The sequence below is a fragment of the Echiichthys vipera genome (assembly GCF_963691815.1).
Source record: "Echiichthys vipera genome assembly, chromosome: 16".
Classification (NCBI taxonomy): Eukaryota; Metazoa; Chordata; class Actinopteri; order Perciformes; family Trachinidae; genus Echiichthys; species Echiichthys vipera.
Window position 1 is genome coordinate 30170886 of NC_139841.1, and position 15000 is coordinate 30185885.

The following is a 15000-nucleotide window of genomic DNA, read 5'->3' on the forward strand; positions in this document are numbered from 1 at the left end:
TAATCCTCTGACATCAATAACAACAAAGACAGGAGGACGACAGGAAGGACGACAGGAAGGAGGGAGGAAGGGAGGAAGGAGGAAGGGAGGAGGGAGGAGGAAGGGAGGGGAGGAAGGGAGGGAAGGAGGAGGGAGGAAGGATGGATGAAGGAGGGAGGAAGGATGAAGGAGGAGGAAGGAAGGAGGAAGAGGGAGGAAGGAAGGAGGAGGAGGAAGGATGAAGGATGTGAAGGAGGATGAAGGAAGGATGAAGGAAGGATGATAAAGGAAGAAGGATAAAAAGGAAGGATGAAGGATGATAAAGGAAGAATGATAAGGAAGGATGAAGGATGATAAAGGAAGGATGAAGGATGAAGAAGGATGAAGGGATGATAAAGGAAGGATGAAGGATGAAGGAAGGAAGGATGAAGGATGATAAGGAAGGATGAAGATGATAAAGGAAGGATGAAGGATGATAAAGGAAGGATAAGGATGATAAAGGAAGGATGATGAAGAAGAATGATAAGGAAGGATGATAAGGAAGGATGAAGGAAGGATGAAGGAAGGAGGGAAGGATGAAGGAAAGAAGATAGAAGGAAGGATGATAAAGGAAGGATGATGAGAAGAATGAAGGAAGGAAAGGAAGGATGATGAAGGAAGGATGATGAAGGAAGAATGATAAAGGAAGGATGAAGGAGGGATGAAGGGAGGATGAAGGAAGATGAGGATGATGAAGGAAGGATGAAGGAAGGAGGGATGAAGGGAGGATGAAGGAAGGATGAAGGAAGGATGAAGGAAGGAGGGATGAAGGGAGGAGCGGCTGGGTAAAGAAAGAGAAAATGGCAGCTCACCCCATCGCTGTAGCCTCCATCACCTCCGTCTCTCTGCTCCGTCTGACAGAGTCAGCTGAGCCGAGCAGCAGCCAATCAGAGCCAGAGACGGGGGAGGGGGGGCTGCCTCTCCCTCCTCCCAGAATGCTTTGCTGCAGCTGCTGCAGGCTGACTGGGGTCACACACACACAGGCGCACAAGCACACACAGACACACACAGGCGCAAGCACACACACACACAAGCATCACACAACACAGGCGGCAAGCACACACACAGGCGCAAGCACACACACAGGCGCACACACACACGCTCTCTCTGCAGTCTGATCACTAAAGGACGATAAAGCTCTCTCTCCTCTCTCTCTCTCTCTCTCTCTCTCTCTCTCTCTCTCTCTCTCTCTCTCTCTCTCCTCTCTCTCTCTCTCTCTCTCTCTCTCTCTCTCTCTCTCTCCTCTCTCTCTCTCTCTCTCTCTCTCTCTCTCTCTCTCTCTCTCTCTCTCTCTCTCTCTCTCTCTCTCTCTCTCTCTCTCTCTCTCTCTCTCTCTCTCTCTCTCTCTCTCTCTCTCTCCTTTAAGGAGGATGGTTGCCGTAGTGACTGGGGGCGCCCTCCCACTGTGCCACCGTACCGTGCCCAAGCAGGTAAAACCGATTCCTTAATCAGGTAAATGTAAATAAACGCTACAACTGCAACACAACAGTCACATGATCAGTCTGAGTCAGTCACATGATCAGTCTGAGTCAGTCACATGATCAGTCTGAGTCAGTCACATGATCAGTCTGAGTCAGTCACATGATCAGTCTGAGTCAGTCACATGATCAGTCTGAGTCAGTCACATGATCAGTCTGAGTCAGTCACATGATCAGTGACAGTGTAGTAAAGTATCAGTGACAGTGTAGTACAGTATCAGTGTCAGTGTAGTACAGCATCAGTGACAGTGTAGTAGAGCATCAGTATCAGTGTAGTACAGCATCAGTGACAGTGTAGTAGAGCATCAGTATCAGTGTAGTACAGTATCAGTGACAGTGTAGTACAGCATCAGTATCAGTGTAGTACAGCATCAGTATCAGTGTAGTACAGTATCAGTGTCAGTGTAGTACAGCATCAGTATCAGTGTAGTACAGCATCAGTATCAGTGTAGTACAGTATCAGTGTCAGTGTAGTACAGCATCAGTATCAGTGTAGTACAGCATCAGTATCAGTGTAGTACAGTATCAGTGTCAGTGTAGTACAGTATCAGTGTCAGTGTAGTACAATATCAGTGACAGTGTAGTACACTATCAGTATCAGTGTAGTACAGCATCAGTGTAGTACAGTATCAGTGTCAGTGTAGTACGGTATCAGTGACAGTGTAGTACGGTATCAGTGACAGTGTAGTACAGTATCAGTGACAGTGTAGTACAGCATCAGTGACAGTGTAGCACAGTATCAGTGTAGTACAGTGACAGTGTAGTACAGTATCAGTGACAGTGTAGTACAGTATCAGTGTAGTACAGTATCAGTATCAGTGTAGTACAGTATCAGTGACAGTGTAGTACAGTATCAGTGACAGTGTAGTACAGTATCAGTGTCAGTGTAGTACAGCATCAATATCAGTGTAGTACAGCATCAGTATCAGTGACAGTGTAGTACAGTATCAGTCACAGTGTAGTACAGCATCAGTATCGGTGTAGTACAGCATCAGTATCAGTGTAGTACAGCATCAGTATCAGTGTAGTACAGCATCAGTGACAGTGTAGTAGAGCATCAGTATCAGTGTAGTACAGCATCAGTGACAGTGTAGTACAGTATCAGTATCAGTGTAGTACAGCATCAGTGACAGTGTAGTACAGTATCAGTATCAGTGTAGTACAGCATCAGTATCAGTGTAGTACAGCATCAGTATCAGTGTAGTACAGCATCAGTGACAGTGTAGTACAGCATCAGTATCAGTGTAGTACAGCATCAGTGACAGTGTAGTACAGCATCAGTATCAGTGACAGTGTAGTACAGCATCAGTATCAGTGACAGTGTAGTACAGCATCAGTGACAATGTAGTACAGTATCAGTGACAGTGTAGTACAGCATCAGTATCAGTGACAGTGTAGTACAGCATCAGTATCAGTGACAGTGTAGTACAGTATCAGTATCAGTGTAGTACAGTATCAGTGACAGTGTAGTACAGCATCAGTATCAGTGACAGTGTAGTACAGCATCAGTATCAGTGACAGTGTAGTAAAGTATCAGTGTCAGTGTAGTACAGCATCAGTATCATTGATAGTGTAGTACAGCATCGGTGACAGTGTAGTACAGAATCAGTGACAGTGTAGTACAGCATCAGCATCAGTGACAGTGTAGTACAGCATCAGTGACAGTGTAGTACAGTATCAGCGAGAGTGTAGTACAGCATCAGTGACAGTGTAGTACAGTATCAGTGACAGTGTAGTACAGCATCAGTATCAGTGACAGTGTAGTACAGCATCAGTATCAGTGATAGTGTAGTACAGCATCGGTGATAGTGTAGTACAGTATCAGTGACAGTGTAGTACAGTATCAGTGACAGTGTAGTACAGCATCAGTATCAGTGATAGTGTAGTACAGCATCAGTGACAGTGTAGTACAGTATCAGTGACAGTGACAGTGTAGTACAGCATCAGTGACAGTGTAGTACAGTGACAGTGACAGTGTAGTACAGCATCAGTATCAGTGATAGTGTAGTACAGTATCAGTGTAGTACAGCATCAGTATCAGTGATAGTGTAGTACAGCATCAGTATCATTGATAGTGTAGTACAGCATCGGTGACAGTGTAGTACAGTATCAGTGACAGTGTAGTACAGCATCAGCATCAGTGACAGTGTAGTACAGCATCAGTGACAGTGTAGTACAGTATCAGTGAGAGTGTAGTACAGCATCAGTGACAGTGTAGTACAGTATCAGTGAGAGTGTAGTACAGCATCAGTGACAGTGTAGTACAGTATCAGTGACAGTGTAGTACAGCATCAGTATCAGTGACAGTGTAGTACAGCATCAGTATCAGTGACAGTGTAGTACAGCATCAGTATCAGTGATAGTGTAGTACAGCATCGGTGATAGTGTAGTACAGTATCAGTGACAGTGTAGTACAGTATCAGTGACAGTGTAGTACAGCATCAGTATCAGTGATAGTGTAGTACAGCATCAGTGACAGTGTAGTACAGTATCAGTGACAGTGACAGTGTAGTACAGCATCAGTGACAGTGTAGTACAGTATCAGTGACAGTGACAGTGTAGTACAGCATCAGTATCAGTGATAGTGTAGTACAGCATCAGTGACAGTGTAGTACAGTATCAGTGACAGTGTAGTACAGCATCAGTATCAGTGACAGTGTAGTACAGCATCAGTATCAGTGATAGTGTAGTACAGCATCGGTGATAGTGTAGTACAGTATCAGTGACAGTGTAGTACAGTATCAGTGACAGTGTAGTACAGCATCAGTATCAGTGATAGTGTAGTACAGCATCAGTATCAGTGTAGTACAGCATCAGTATCAGTGATAGTGTAGTACAGCATCAGTGACAGTGTAGTACAGCATCAGTGACAGTGTAGTACAGCATCAGTGACAGTGTAGTACAGCATCAGTGACAGTGACAGTGTAGTACAGCATCAGTATCAGTGATAGTGTAGTACAGCATCAGTGACAGTGTAGTACAGTATCAGTGACAGTGTAGTACAGCATCAGTATCAGTGACAGTGTAGTACAGCATCAGTATCAGTGATAGTGTAGTACAGCATCAGTGACAGTGTAGTACAGTATCAGTGACAGTGTAGTACAGCATCAGTATCAGTGACAGTGTAGTACAGCATCAGTATCAGTGATAGTGTAGTACAGCATCGGTGATAGTGTAGTACAGTATCAGTGACAGTGTAGTACAGTATCAGTGACAGTGTAGTACAGCATCAGTATCAGTGACAGTGTAGTAAAGCATCAGTGATAGTGTAGTACAGTATCAGTGACAGTGTAGTACAGCATCAGTGATAGTGTAGTACAGTATCAGTGACAGTGTAGTACAGCATCAGTATCAGTGACAGTGTAGTACAGCATCAGTGACAGTGTAGTACAGCATCAGTGACAGTGTAGTAAAGCATCAGTGATAGTGTAGTACAGTATCAGTATCAGTGATAGTGTAGTACAGCATCGGTGATAGTGTAGTACAGCATCAGTGACAGTGTAGTACAGTATCAGTGACAGTGTAGTACAGCATCAGTGACAGTGTAGTACAGTATCAGTATCAGTGACAGTGTAGTACAGCATCAGTGATAGTGTAGTACAGTATCAGTATCAGTGATAGTGTAGTACAGCATCAGTGACAGTGTAGTACAGTATCAGTGACAGTGTAGTAAAGCATCAGTGATAGTGTAGTACAGCATCAGTGATAGTGTAGTACAGTATCAGTGACAGTGTAGTACAGCATCAGTATCAGTGACAGTGTAGTACAGCATCAGTGACAGTGTAGTACAGCATCAGTGACAGTGTAGTAAAGCATCAGTGATAGTGTAGTACAGCATCAGTGACAGTGTAGTACAGCATCAGTGATAGTGTAGTACAGTATCAGTGACAGTGTAATACAGCATCAGTATCAGTGACAGTGTAGTACAGCATCAGTGTAGTACAGCATCAGTATCAGTGACAGTGTAGTACAGCATCAGTGATAGTGTAGTACAGTATCAGTGACAGTGTAGTACAGCATCGGTGACAGTGTAGTACAGCATCAGTGATAGTGTAGTACAGCATCAGTATCAGTGACAGTGTAGTACAGCATCAGTGACAGTGTAGTACAGCATCGGTGACAGTGTAGTACAGCATCAGTATCAGTGACAGTGTAGTACAGCATCAGTATCAGTGACAGTGTAGTACAGTATCAGTAACAGTGTAGTACAGTATCAGTGACAGTGTAGTACAGTATCAGTGACAGTGTAGTACAGTATCAGTGACAGTGTAGTACAGTATCAGTATCAGTGTAGTACAGCATCAGTGTCAGTGTAGTACAGTATCAATGACAGTGTAGTACAGTATCAGTGACAGTGTAGTACAGCATCAGTGACAGTGTAGTACAGTATCAGTGTCAGTGTAGTACAGTATCAGTGTAGTACAGTATCAGTGACAGTGTAGTACAGTATCAGTGACAGTGACAGTGTAGTACAGTATCAGTGACAGTGTAGTACAGTATCAGTGACAGTGTAGTACAGTATCAGTGACAGTGTAGTACAGCATCAGTGACAGTGTAGTACAGTATCAGTGACAGTGTAGTACAGTATCAGTGACAGTGTAGTACAGTATCAGTGACAGTGTAGTACAGCATCAGTGACAGTGTAGTACAGTATCAGTGACAGTGTAGTACAGTATCAGTGACAGTGTAGTACAGTATCAGTATCAGTGTAGTACAGTATCAGTGACAGTGTAGTACAGTATCAGTGACAGTGTAGTACAGTATCAGTGACAGTGTAGTACAGTATTATAACACTGTACAGCACCCGTACTGTTGTTGTTGTACAGTGTTGAGTTTCCTGTAACTATAGCAGCAGCTGTTAGCTGTTAGCCGTTAGCTCAAAAGTAACATCTGAGTCGCTGCTTTAGCTCCGTTTCCCCGAGTAAACCCGGGACCACCGGCTGTCTGTCGGTTCGTCAGACCCTGTCCTTCTGTCCGTCACGGTTAAACCCGGTACCCGCCTCCGGTCTGCCCGCGGGCCCGTCCAAATACCGACATCCAACCAAAACAAACGGTTAGCACGGAGCTAACAGCACGGTCTTACCTCCACTTCAGAGCCACGGGAACATCCCGAGAAAAGGCCTTCAGAGGCGGCGGGGGCCGCTCATGTCCCCGCGGAAACACGGCCAACAGCTCCACGGGTCCCGGTTCTTCCCCTCCGTTCACTTATTTCACTTCTTCAGCTGCAGTTTAACTTTAAAACATTTCTGTTGTGGGGAAACTGCTGCTGCCGTCCGCCATCTTGTGTCTGATTCTGTGTTTGTGCGTGCGCGTGCTTGTGCGTGTGTACACTCGCGTATTCAGTTTCATGGAGACTTTTATTGTGAAGGTCCCAGCAGGAAGAAGAAGCAGCAGCAGCGGGTTGTTTTAAAGATGGCGGCGGCCCCGGACGGCTCCAGCTCGCTCGGGTGCAGTCGCCGTTGATCCCGGACTCGGAGCTCCGGTGCGGGGGCACATGTGGCCGGTCCCGTGCAGCCGGTCCCGTGCAGCAGGAGCGGATGCCGCGTGTGAACCGGAGCGCGGTGTTAACGCTGCTGATCGTCAGCAGCTCCGTGTTCCTGCTGTTCCAGCTCCGTTATTACCGGAACTACGTCAGCAGGGTAACGGCTGCGCTCGCGACTCAACTGCGATTACCGGAAATACTTTATTCAGTTAATGTTTGTCTCACTGATGAAGGTTAATAATTAATAATTAATATAATAATTAATAATATAATATAATAATATAATATAATAATTAATATAATATATAATAATTAATATAATTAATAATAATTAATAATATAATAATACTTTATTCAGTTAATGTTTGTCTCACTGATGAAGGTTAATAATTAATATAATATATAATAATTAATAATATAATAATACTTTATTCAGTTAATGTTTGTCTCACGGATGAAGGTTAATAATTAATATAATTTATAATAATTAATAATATAATAATACTTTATTCAGTTAATGTTTGTCTCACGGATGAAGGTTAATAATTAATAACTAATATAATAATTAATATAATAATATAATAATATAATATAATATAATAATACTTTATTCAGTTAATGTTTGTCTCACTGATGAAGGTTAATAATTAATATAATAATATATAATAATTAATATAATAATTAATAATATAATAATACTTTATTCAGTTAATGTTTGTCTCACTGATGAAGGTTAATAATTAATATAATAATATAATATAATAATTAATACAATATAATAATTAATATATAATATAATATAATAATAACATATCATTATTATTATTAATAATAATGATATGTTATTATTATATTATATTAACACAACAGTTAATAATATAATAATAATAATAATATGTTATTATTGTTATTATTATTAATAATAATGATTATTTATATTAATAATAATAACACAACAGTTAATAATATAATAATAATAATAATAATAATAATAATGATGTGTTATTATTATTAATAATAACACAACAGTAAATGATAATAATAATAATATGTTATTATTGTTGTTACAGCAGAATTTTAACAGCGTCAAACTTAAATGATGATAAAAACGTTTCTCTGAGCAGCCGGAGCCGCACGTCCTGAGCCGGACGGGTCACCTGACCGCCAGCGACGTCCAATGGGTGAGTGGGCGCCAGTGTTAGCATTCATGTTAGCCTCACTGTTAGCATCAATGTTAGTGTTAGCCTCACTGCTAGCATTAATGTTAGCCTCTCTGTTAGCATTAGTGTTAGTGTCACTGTTAGCATCAATGTTAGTGTTAGCCTCACTGCTAGCATTAGTGTTAGCCTCACTGTTAGCATTAGTGTTAGCCTCACTGTAAGCATTAGTGTTAGCCTCACTGTTAGCATTAGTGTTAGCCTCACTGTTAGCATTAGTGTTAGCCTCACTGTAAGCATTACTGTTAGCCTCACTGTAAGCATTGGTGTTAGCCTCACTGTTAGCATTAGTGTTAGCCTCACTGTAAGCATTAGTGTTAGCCTCACTGTAAGCATTAGTGTTAGCCTCACTGTTAGCATTAGTGTTAGCCTCACTGTTAGCATTAGTGTTAGCCTCACTGTAAGCATTAGGTTTAGCCTCACTGTAAGCATTAGTGTTAGCCTCACTGTAAGCATTAGTGTTAGCCTCACTGTTAGCATTACTGTTAGCCTCACTGTTAGCATTAGTGTTAGCCTCACTGTTAGCAGTGATGTTAATAAAACAGTTCTGAATCATTTGTGAGTCTTTTATTTTGAAATATAAAACACCTTCCCTTCCTGTTTTGGCAGCTGTTTCCATAGTAACGCCATTCTCTGTCTGGTTTCCGTAGCAAACGCTGAAGACGTTTCTGGCGTTGGCGCAGCGGTTCAGGCTGCCGCTGTTCCTCGCCGACCCCGCCGCCCTGACGCTGCTCTCCCATGATGCTTTGAGGCAGCGTGACCGGCTGGTGCGTGAGCCGCACTGCAGCTTCCTGTGCACGGGCCGGCCAATCACGGCCTTCGCTCTGCAGGCCAACCTGTGGAAGTACGAGGTGAGTGCGCGGCGTGTTCACACTCACGTGTTCACGCTCACGTGTTCACGCTCACGTGTTCACGCTCACGTGTTCACGCTCACGTGTTCACGCTCACGTGTTGTTCACTTTATCGTCCACGACAACAACGGGCTAACATGCTAACGTTAGGCACCAGAAGTTGCCGTGACACTAAAGTGGGCGGGGCAGAATACGAGCGTTCTCCTTTTTGTTTGTCAGCGTGGCTTCCTATTGGCTGCTGAGCAGAAAGGCTTCGAGCTGCTGGAGCTGCGAGGAGAGGACCCCCGATTGGCCGGTCTGGACGGCCTATCAGGAGAGCAGATCCCCCTGCACCTCCTGCTCCGCCGCCACGGTTACGTCATTCAGGTGTGTGGCGCCGAGCGACGTGTGTGTCGTCCTCAGCTCGACTCTTTTCACTTTTACAACAGTTACTGTCAAAGTGGAGCGGCGGTGACGTTCCCATGGTTACGCTCAAAATCGACCAAAACACAAAAAAATATCAAACCTGAAGGAAGACGAGAATGTTCCAGAATAAAGATTTATTATTATTAATTATTATTATTATTTATTAATATTATGATTTATTTCTTTATTATTATTTATTTATTTATTTATTATTTATGAATTAATTAATTTATTATTATTATGATTTATTTACATATTAATGTATTATTTATTTATTAATTAATTTATTTATTTATTCATTAATTTATTATTATTATGATTTATTTACATATTAATGTATTATTTATTAATTAATTTATTTATTTATTAACTAACCAAAGTAAATAATAAATAATAATAAATCCAGATGAATGCGTCTGACTGAACTTAGAGACACGACAGAAACGTAACGTTAGCGTAACGTTAGCGTAACGCTAGCGTGACGTTAGCGTTACGTTGACGTGACGTTAGCGTAACGCTAGCGTGACGTTAGCGTTACGTTGACGTAACGTTAGCGTAACGTTAGCGTAACGCTAGCGTGACGTGAGCGCGACGTTGAGCGGTACAGCGTCCACGGCGTCCACAGCGGGGTGATCACAGCTTCCCTGGAGTGTTTTCTTGGCTCCTCTTCTCCGTCTCCAGGAAGTTCCTCGGTTTCTCATCGACCCTGACGTTGACCCTGACGTTGATCGTGACGTTGATCGTGACGTTGATCGTGACGTTGATCGTGACGTTGATCGTGACGTTGACCCTGACGTTGATCGTGACGTTGACCCTGACGTTGACCCTGACGTTGATCGTGACGTTGATCGTGACGTTGACCCTGACGTTGATCCTGACGTTGACCCTGACGTTGACCCTGACGTTGATCCTGACGTTGATCGTGACGTTGATCCTGACGTTGACCCTGACGTTGATCCTGACGTTGATCCTGACGTTGATCCTGACGTTGACCCTGACGTTGACCCTGACGTTGATCCTGACGTTGACCCTGACGTTGATCCTGACGTTGACCGTGACGTTGACCGTGACGTTGACCCTGACGTTGATCCTGACGTTGACCGTGACGTTGACCCTGACGTTGACCGTGACGTTGACCCTGACGTTGATCCTGACGTTGACCGTGACGTTGACCCTGACGTTGACCCTGACGTTGATCCTGACGTTGATCGTGACGTTGACCGTGACGTTGACCGTGACGTTGACCCTGACGTTGATCCTGACGTTGACCGTGACGTTGACCCTGACGTTGACCGTGACGTTGACCCTGACGTTGATCCTGACGTTGACCGTGACGTTGACCCTGACGTTGATCCTGACGTTGATCCTGACGTTGACCCTGACGTTGACCGTGACGTTGACCCTGATGTTGACCCTGACGTTGACCCTGACGTTGACCCTGACGTTGACCCTGACGTTGATCCTGACGTTGACCCTGACGTTGATCCTGACGATGACCCTGACGTTGACCCTGACGTTGACCCTGACGTTGACCCTGACGTTGATCGTGACGTTGACCCTGACGTTGACCCTGACGTTGACCCTGACGTTGATCGTGACGTTGACCCTGACGATGACCCTGACGTTGACCCTGACGTTGACCCTGACGTTGACCCTGACGTTGACCCTGACGTTGACCCTGACGTTGATCCTGACGTTGACCCTGACGATGACCCTGACGTTGATCCTGACGTTGACCCTGACGTTGACCCTGACGTTGATCCTGACGTTGACCCTGACGTTGACCCTGACGTTGACCCTGACGTTGACCCTGACGTTGATCCTGACGTTGACCCTGACGTTGACCCTGACGTTGACCCTGACGTTGACCCTGACGTTGACCCTGACGTTGATCCTGACGTTGACCCTGACGTTGACCCTGACGTTGACCGTGACGTTGACCCTGACGTTGACCCTGACGTTGACCCTGACGTTGACCCTGACGTTGATCGTGACGTTGACCCTGACGTTGATCCTGACGTTGATCCTGACGTTGACCCTGACGTTGATCATTTCGCAGCCGCGGATCCTTGAAGGTTGCGTGTAACGAACCCAAATGTGTGAACACTCTCGTCCCAGGTGGCGTTCCTGTACGAGCGCAGCGGGAACTACCTGTGGCACGGAGCACTGCGCCTCAAAGCCCACATGGACCGAAGCTTCGCTCCCTTCCAACTGCTCGACTACGGACGCCACGCCGGAGCGTACGACAGGTGGATCCTTTAAACGTTCGCTCTAAAGGGAAATGATCAGAGGCAGCTGTTGCTAACCCCCCCCCCCCCCCCCCTGCAGGCCGGAGCTCATCCTGACGGTCCTGGACGGCCTCGACGTTCGAATCCCACGCAACGTTTCACGGTTCCTGTCTGAGCAGCGACACGCTCGCTTCCTGGAGTGCCGTTACCGTGAAGCCCGCAGCTTCCTGCAGGTCAGACACAACAGGGCTTTTATTGTGAAAGGGAGGAAGTTCTTTGATCAGGTCTTTTATATTTTAAAGAACAATTAAACGAAACAAAAGTAAACGTGTCTCTGTGGACGAACGCAGCTCTTCCCTGAGGACTCGTCTCCGGACGCCGTCGATTTTCGGAGGAAAGTGAAGTCGCTGCTTCATCTGACGGCGCGCACGCTCGCTCGCCTCGACGTCCCCTTCTGGCTGAGCAGCGGCACCTGTCTGGGTAACACGCTAACATTAGCTACGAGCTAACATGCTCACATGACAGTATGACCTCATGCTAACAATAATCACATGCTAACATTAGCCACACACTAACATGCTAACATTACAGTATAACCTCATGCTAACATTAACCACATGCTAACAATAATCGCATGCTAACATTAGCCACACGCTAACATGACAGTATGACCTCATGCTAACATTAACCACATGCTAACATTAGCCACACGCTAACATGACAGTATAACCTCATGCTAACATTAATCACATCCTAAAATTATCCACACGCTAACATGCTAACATTTTCCTCACGCTAACATGCTAACATTAGCCATTTGCTAACATTAACCACCAAACTAACTAGAGTCTAAACTCTCTGACTCGTCTTAAGTTTAGAGAGGTGTCAGGCCGCGTCCTCAGCCCTGACCCTGAACCAGCACTGACCCTGACCCTGAACCAGCACTGACCCTGACCCTGACTCAGCACTGACCCTGACCCAGCAGTGACCCTGACCCAGCAGTGACCCTGACCCTGACTCAGCAGTGACCCTGACCCAGCACTGACCCTGACCCTGAACCAGCACTGACCCTGACCCTGACCCTGAACCAGCACTGATCCTGACCCTGAACCAGCACTGACCCTGACCCAGCAGTGACCCTGACCCAGCACTGACCCTGACCCTGAACCAGCACTGACCCTGACCCTGACCCTGACCCAGCACTGACCCTGACCCTGAACCAGCACTGACCCTGACCCTGACCCTGAACCAGCACTGACCCTGACCCTGAACCAGCACTGACCCTGACCCAGCAGTGACCCTGACCCAGCACTGACCCTGACCCTGACCCAGCACTGACCCTAACCCTGACCCAGCAGTGACCCTGACCCTGACCCTGACCCAGCACTGACCCTGACCCTGACCCTGAACCAGCACTGACCCTGAACCAGCACTGACCCTGACCCTGAACCAGCACTGACCCTGACCCTGACCCTGAACCAGCACTGATCCTGACCCTGAACCAGCACTGACCCTGACCCAGCAGTGACCCTGACCCAGCACTGACCCTGACCCTGAACCAGCACTGACCCTGACCCTGACCCTGACCCAGCACTGACCCTGACCCTGAACCAGCACTGACCCTGACCCTGACCCTGAACCAGCACTGACCCTGACCCTGAACCAGCACTGACCCTGACCCAGCAGTGACCCTGACCCAGCACTGACCCTGACCCTGACCCAGCACTGACCCTGACCCTGACCCAGCAGTGACCCTGACCCTGACCCTGACCCAGCACTGACCCTGACCCTGACCCTGAACCAGCACTGACCCTGAACCAGCACTGACCCTGACCCTGAACCAGCACTGACCCTGACCCAGCAGTGACCCTGACCCAGCACTGACCCTGACCCTGACCCAGCACTGACCCTGACCCTGACCCAGCACTGACCCTGACCCAGCAGTGACCCTGACCCTGACTCAGCAGTAACCCTGACCCAGCACTGACCCTGACCCAGCAGTGACCCTGACCCAGCAGTGACCCTGACCCTGACCCAGCACTGACCCTGACCCAGCACTGACCCTGACCCTGACCCAGCACTGACCCTGAACCAGCAGTGACCCTGACCCAGCACTGACCCTGACCCAGCACTGACCCTGACCCAGACCCAGCAGTGACCCTGACCCAGCAGTGACCCTGACCCTGACTCAGCAGTGACCCTGACCCAGCAGTGACCCTGACCCAGCAGTGACCCAGACCCAGCACTGACCCTGACCCTGACCCAGAAGTGACCCTGACCCAGCAGCGGAGAAGGTCACGCGTGGTGGAGAAGGTCACGTGTTGATGTGCTCTGTCGCCCTCAGGCTGGTTCAGGCAGTGCGGCGTCATCTCGTACAGTCGGGACGTGGATATCGGCGTTTTCATCGTGGACTTCAGATCTGACATCATCACGTCGTTCAGGGACGCCGGGCTGTCGCTCAAACACAAGTTTGGAAAGGTCAAACCTCAATTTCATTAATATTTAGTTTTATTTTGAAATGCAGGTGGAAGACAGTCTGGAGCTCTCCTTAGAACAGTGTTTTATTTTGAAATGCAGGTGGAAGACAGTCTGGAGCTCTCCTTAGAACAGTGTTTTATTTTGAAATGCAGGTGGAAGACAGTCTGGAGCTTTCCTTTAGAACAGTGTTTTATTTTGAAATGCAGGTGGAAGACAGTCTGGAGCTCTCCTTTAGAACAGTGTTTTATTTTGAAATGCAGGTGGAAGACAGTCTGGAGCTCTCCTTTAGAACTGTGTTTTATTTTGAAATGCAGGTGGAAGACAGTCTGGAGCTTTCCTTAGAACAGTGTTTTATTTTGAAATGCAGGTGGAAGACAGTCTGGAGCTTTCCTTTAGAACAGTGTTTTATTTTGAAATGCAGGTGGAAGACAGTCTGGAGCTTTCCTTAGAACGGTGTTTTATTTTGAAATGCAGGTGGAAGACAGTCTGGAGCTTTCCTTAGAACGGTGTTTTATTTTGAAATGCAGGTGGAAGACAGTCTGGAGCTTTCCTTTAGAACAGTGTTTTATTTTGAAATGCAGGTGGAAGACAGTCTGGAGCTTTCCTTTAGAACAGTGTTTTATTTTGAAATGCAGGTGGAAGACAGTCTGGAGCTTTCCTTAGAACGGTGTTTTATTTTGAAATGCAGGTGGAAGACAGTCTGGAGCTTTCCTTAGAACGGTGTTTTATTTTGAAATGCAGGTGGAAGACAGTCTGGAGCTTTCCTCAGAACGGTGTTTTATTTTGAAATGCAGGTGGAAGACAGTCTGGAGCTTTCCTTAGAACGGTGTTTTATTTTGAAAT

General features: G+C 46.1%; 2 protein-coding genes across 3 annotated transcripts in view; one reads left to right on the forward strand and one right to left on the reverse strand.

Moving 5' to 3' along the window:
* The window catches only part of apc (APC regulator of WNT signaling pathway), a 36936-nt gene extending 30229 nt beyond the window's left edge, over window positions 1-6707 (reverse strand). The window contains exon 1 of one of the 2 annotated variants that reach the window (XM_083929796.1): window positions 6580-6707. The gene's annotated coding sequence lies outside the window, so the exon portion shown is untranslated. Of the gene's footprint in view, window positions 1-830; window positions 852-6579 lie in introns of those variants that run through there. The other variant, XM_083929797.1, reaches the window with a different exon arrangement.
* A 191-nt stretch (window positions 6708-6898) lies between these two features.
* fktn (fukutin) overlaps window positions 6899-15000 on the forward strand; it is a 10145-nt gene continuing 2043 nt past the window's right edge. The window contains exons 1-8 of the mRNA XM_083929799.1: window positions 6899-7135; window positions 8103-8159; window positions 8846-9046; window positions 9266-9412; window positions 11570-11700; window positions 11780-11912; window positions 12030-12159; window positions 14024-14157. Coding sequence (XP_083785925.1) covers window positions 7034-7135; window positions 8103-8159; window positions 8846-9046; window positions 9266-9412; window positions 11570-11700; window positions 11780-11912; window positions 12030-12159; window positions 14024-14157 — 1035 coding nt within the window. The 5' untranslated portion in view covers window positions 6899-7033. The remainder of the gene's footprint in view (window positions 7136-8102; window positions 8160-8845; window positions 9047-9265; window positions 9413-11569; window positions 11701-11779; window positions 11913-12029; window positions 12160-14023; window positions 14158-15000) is intronic.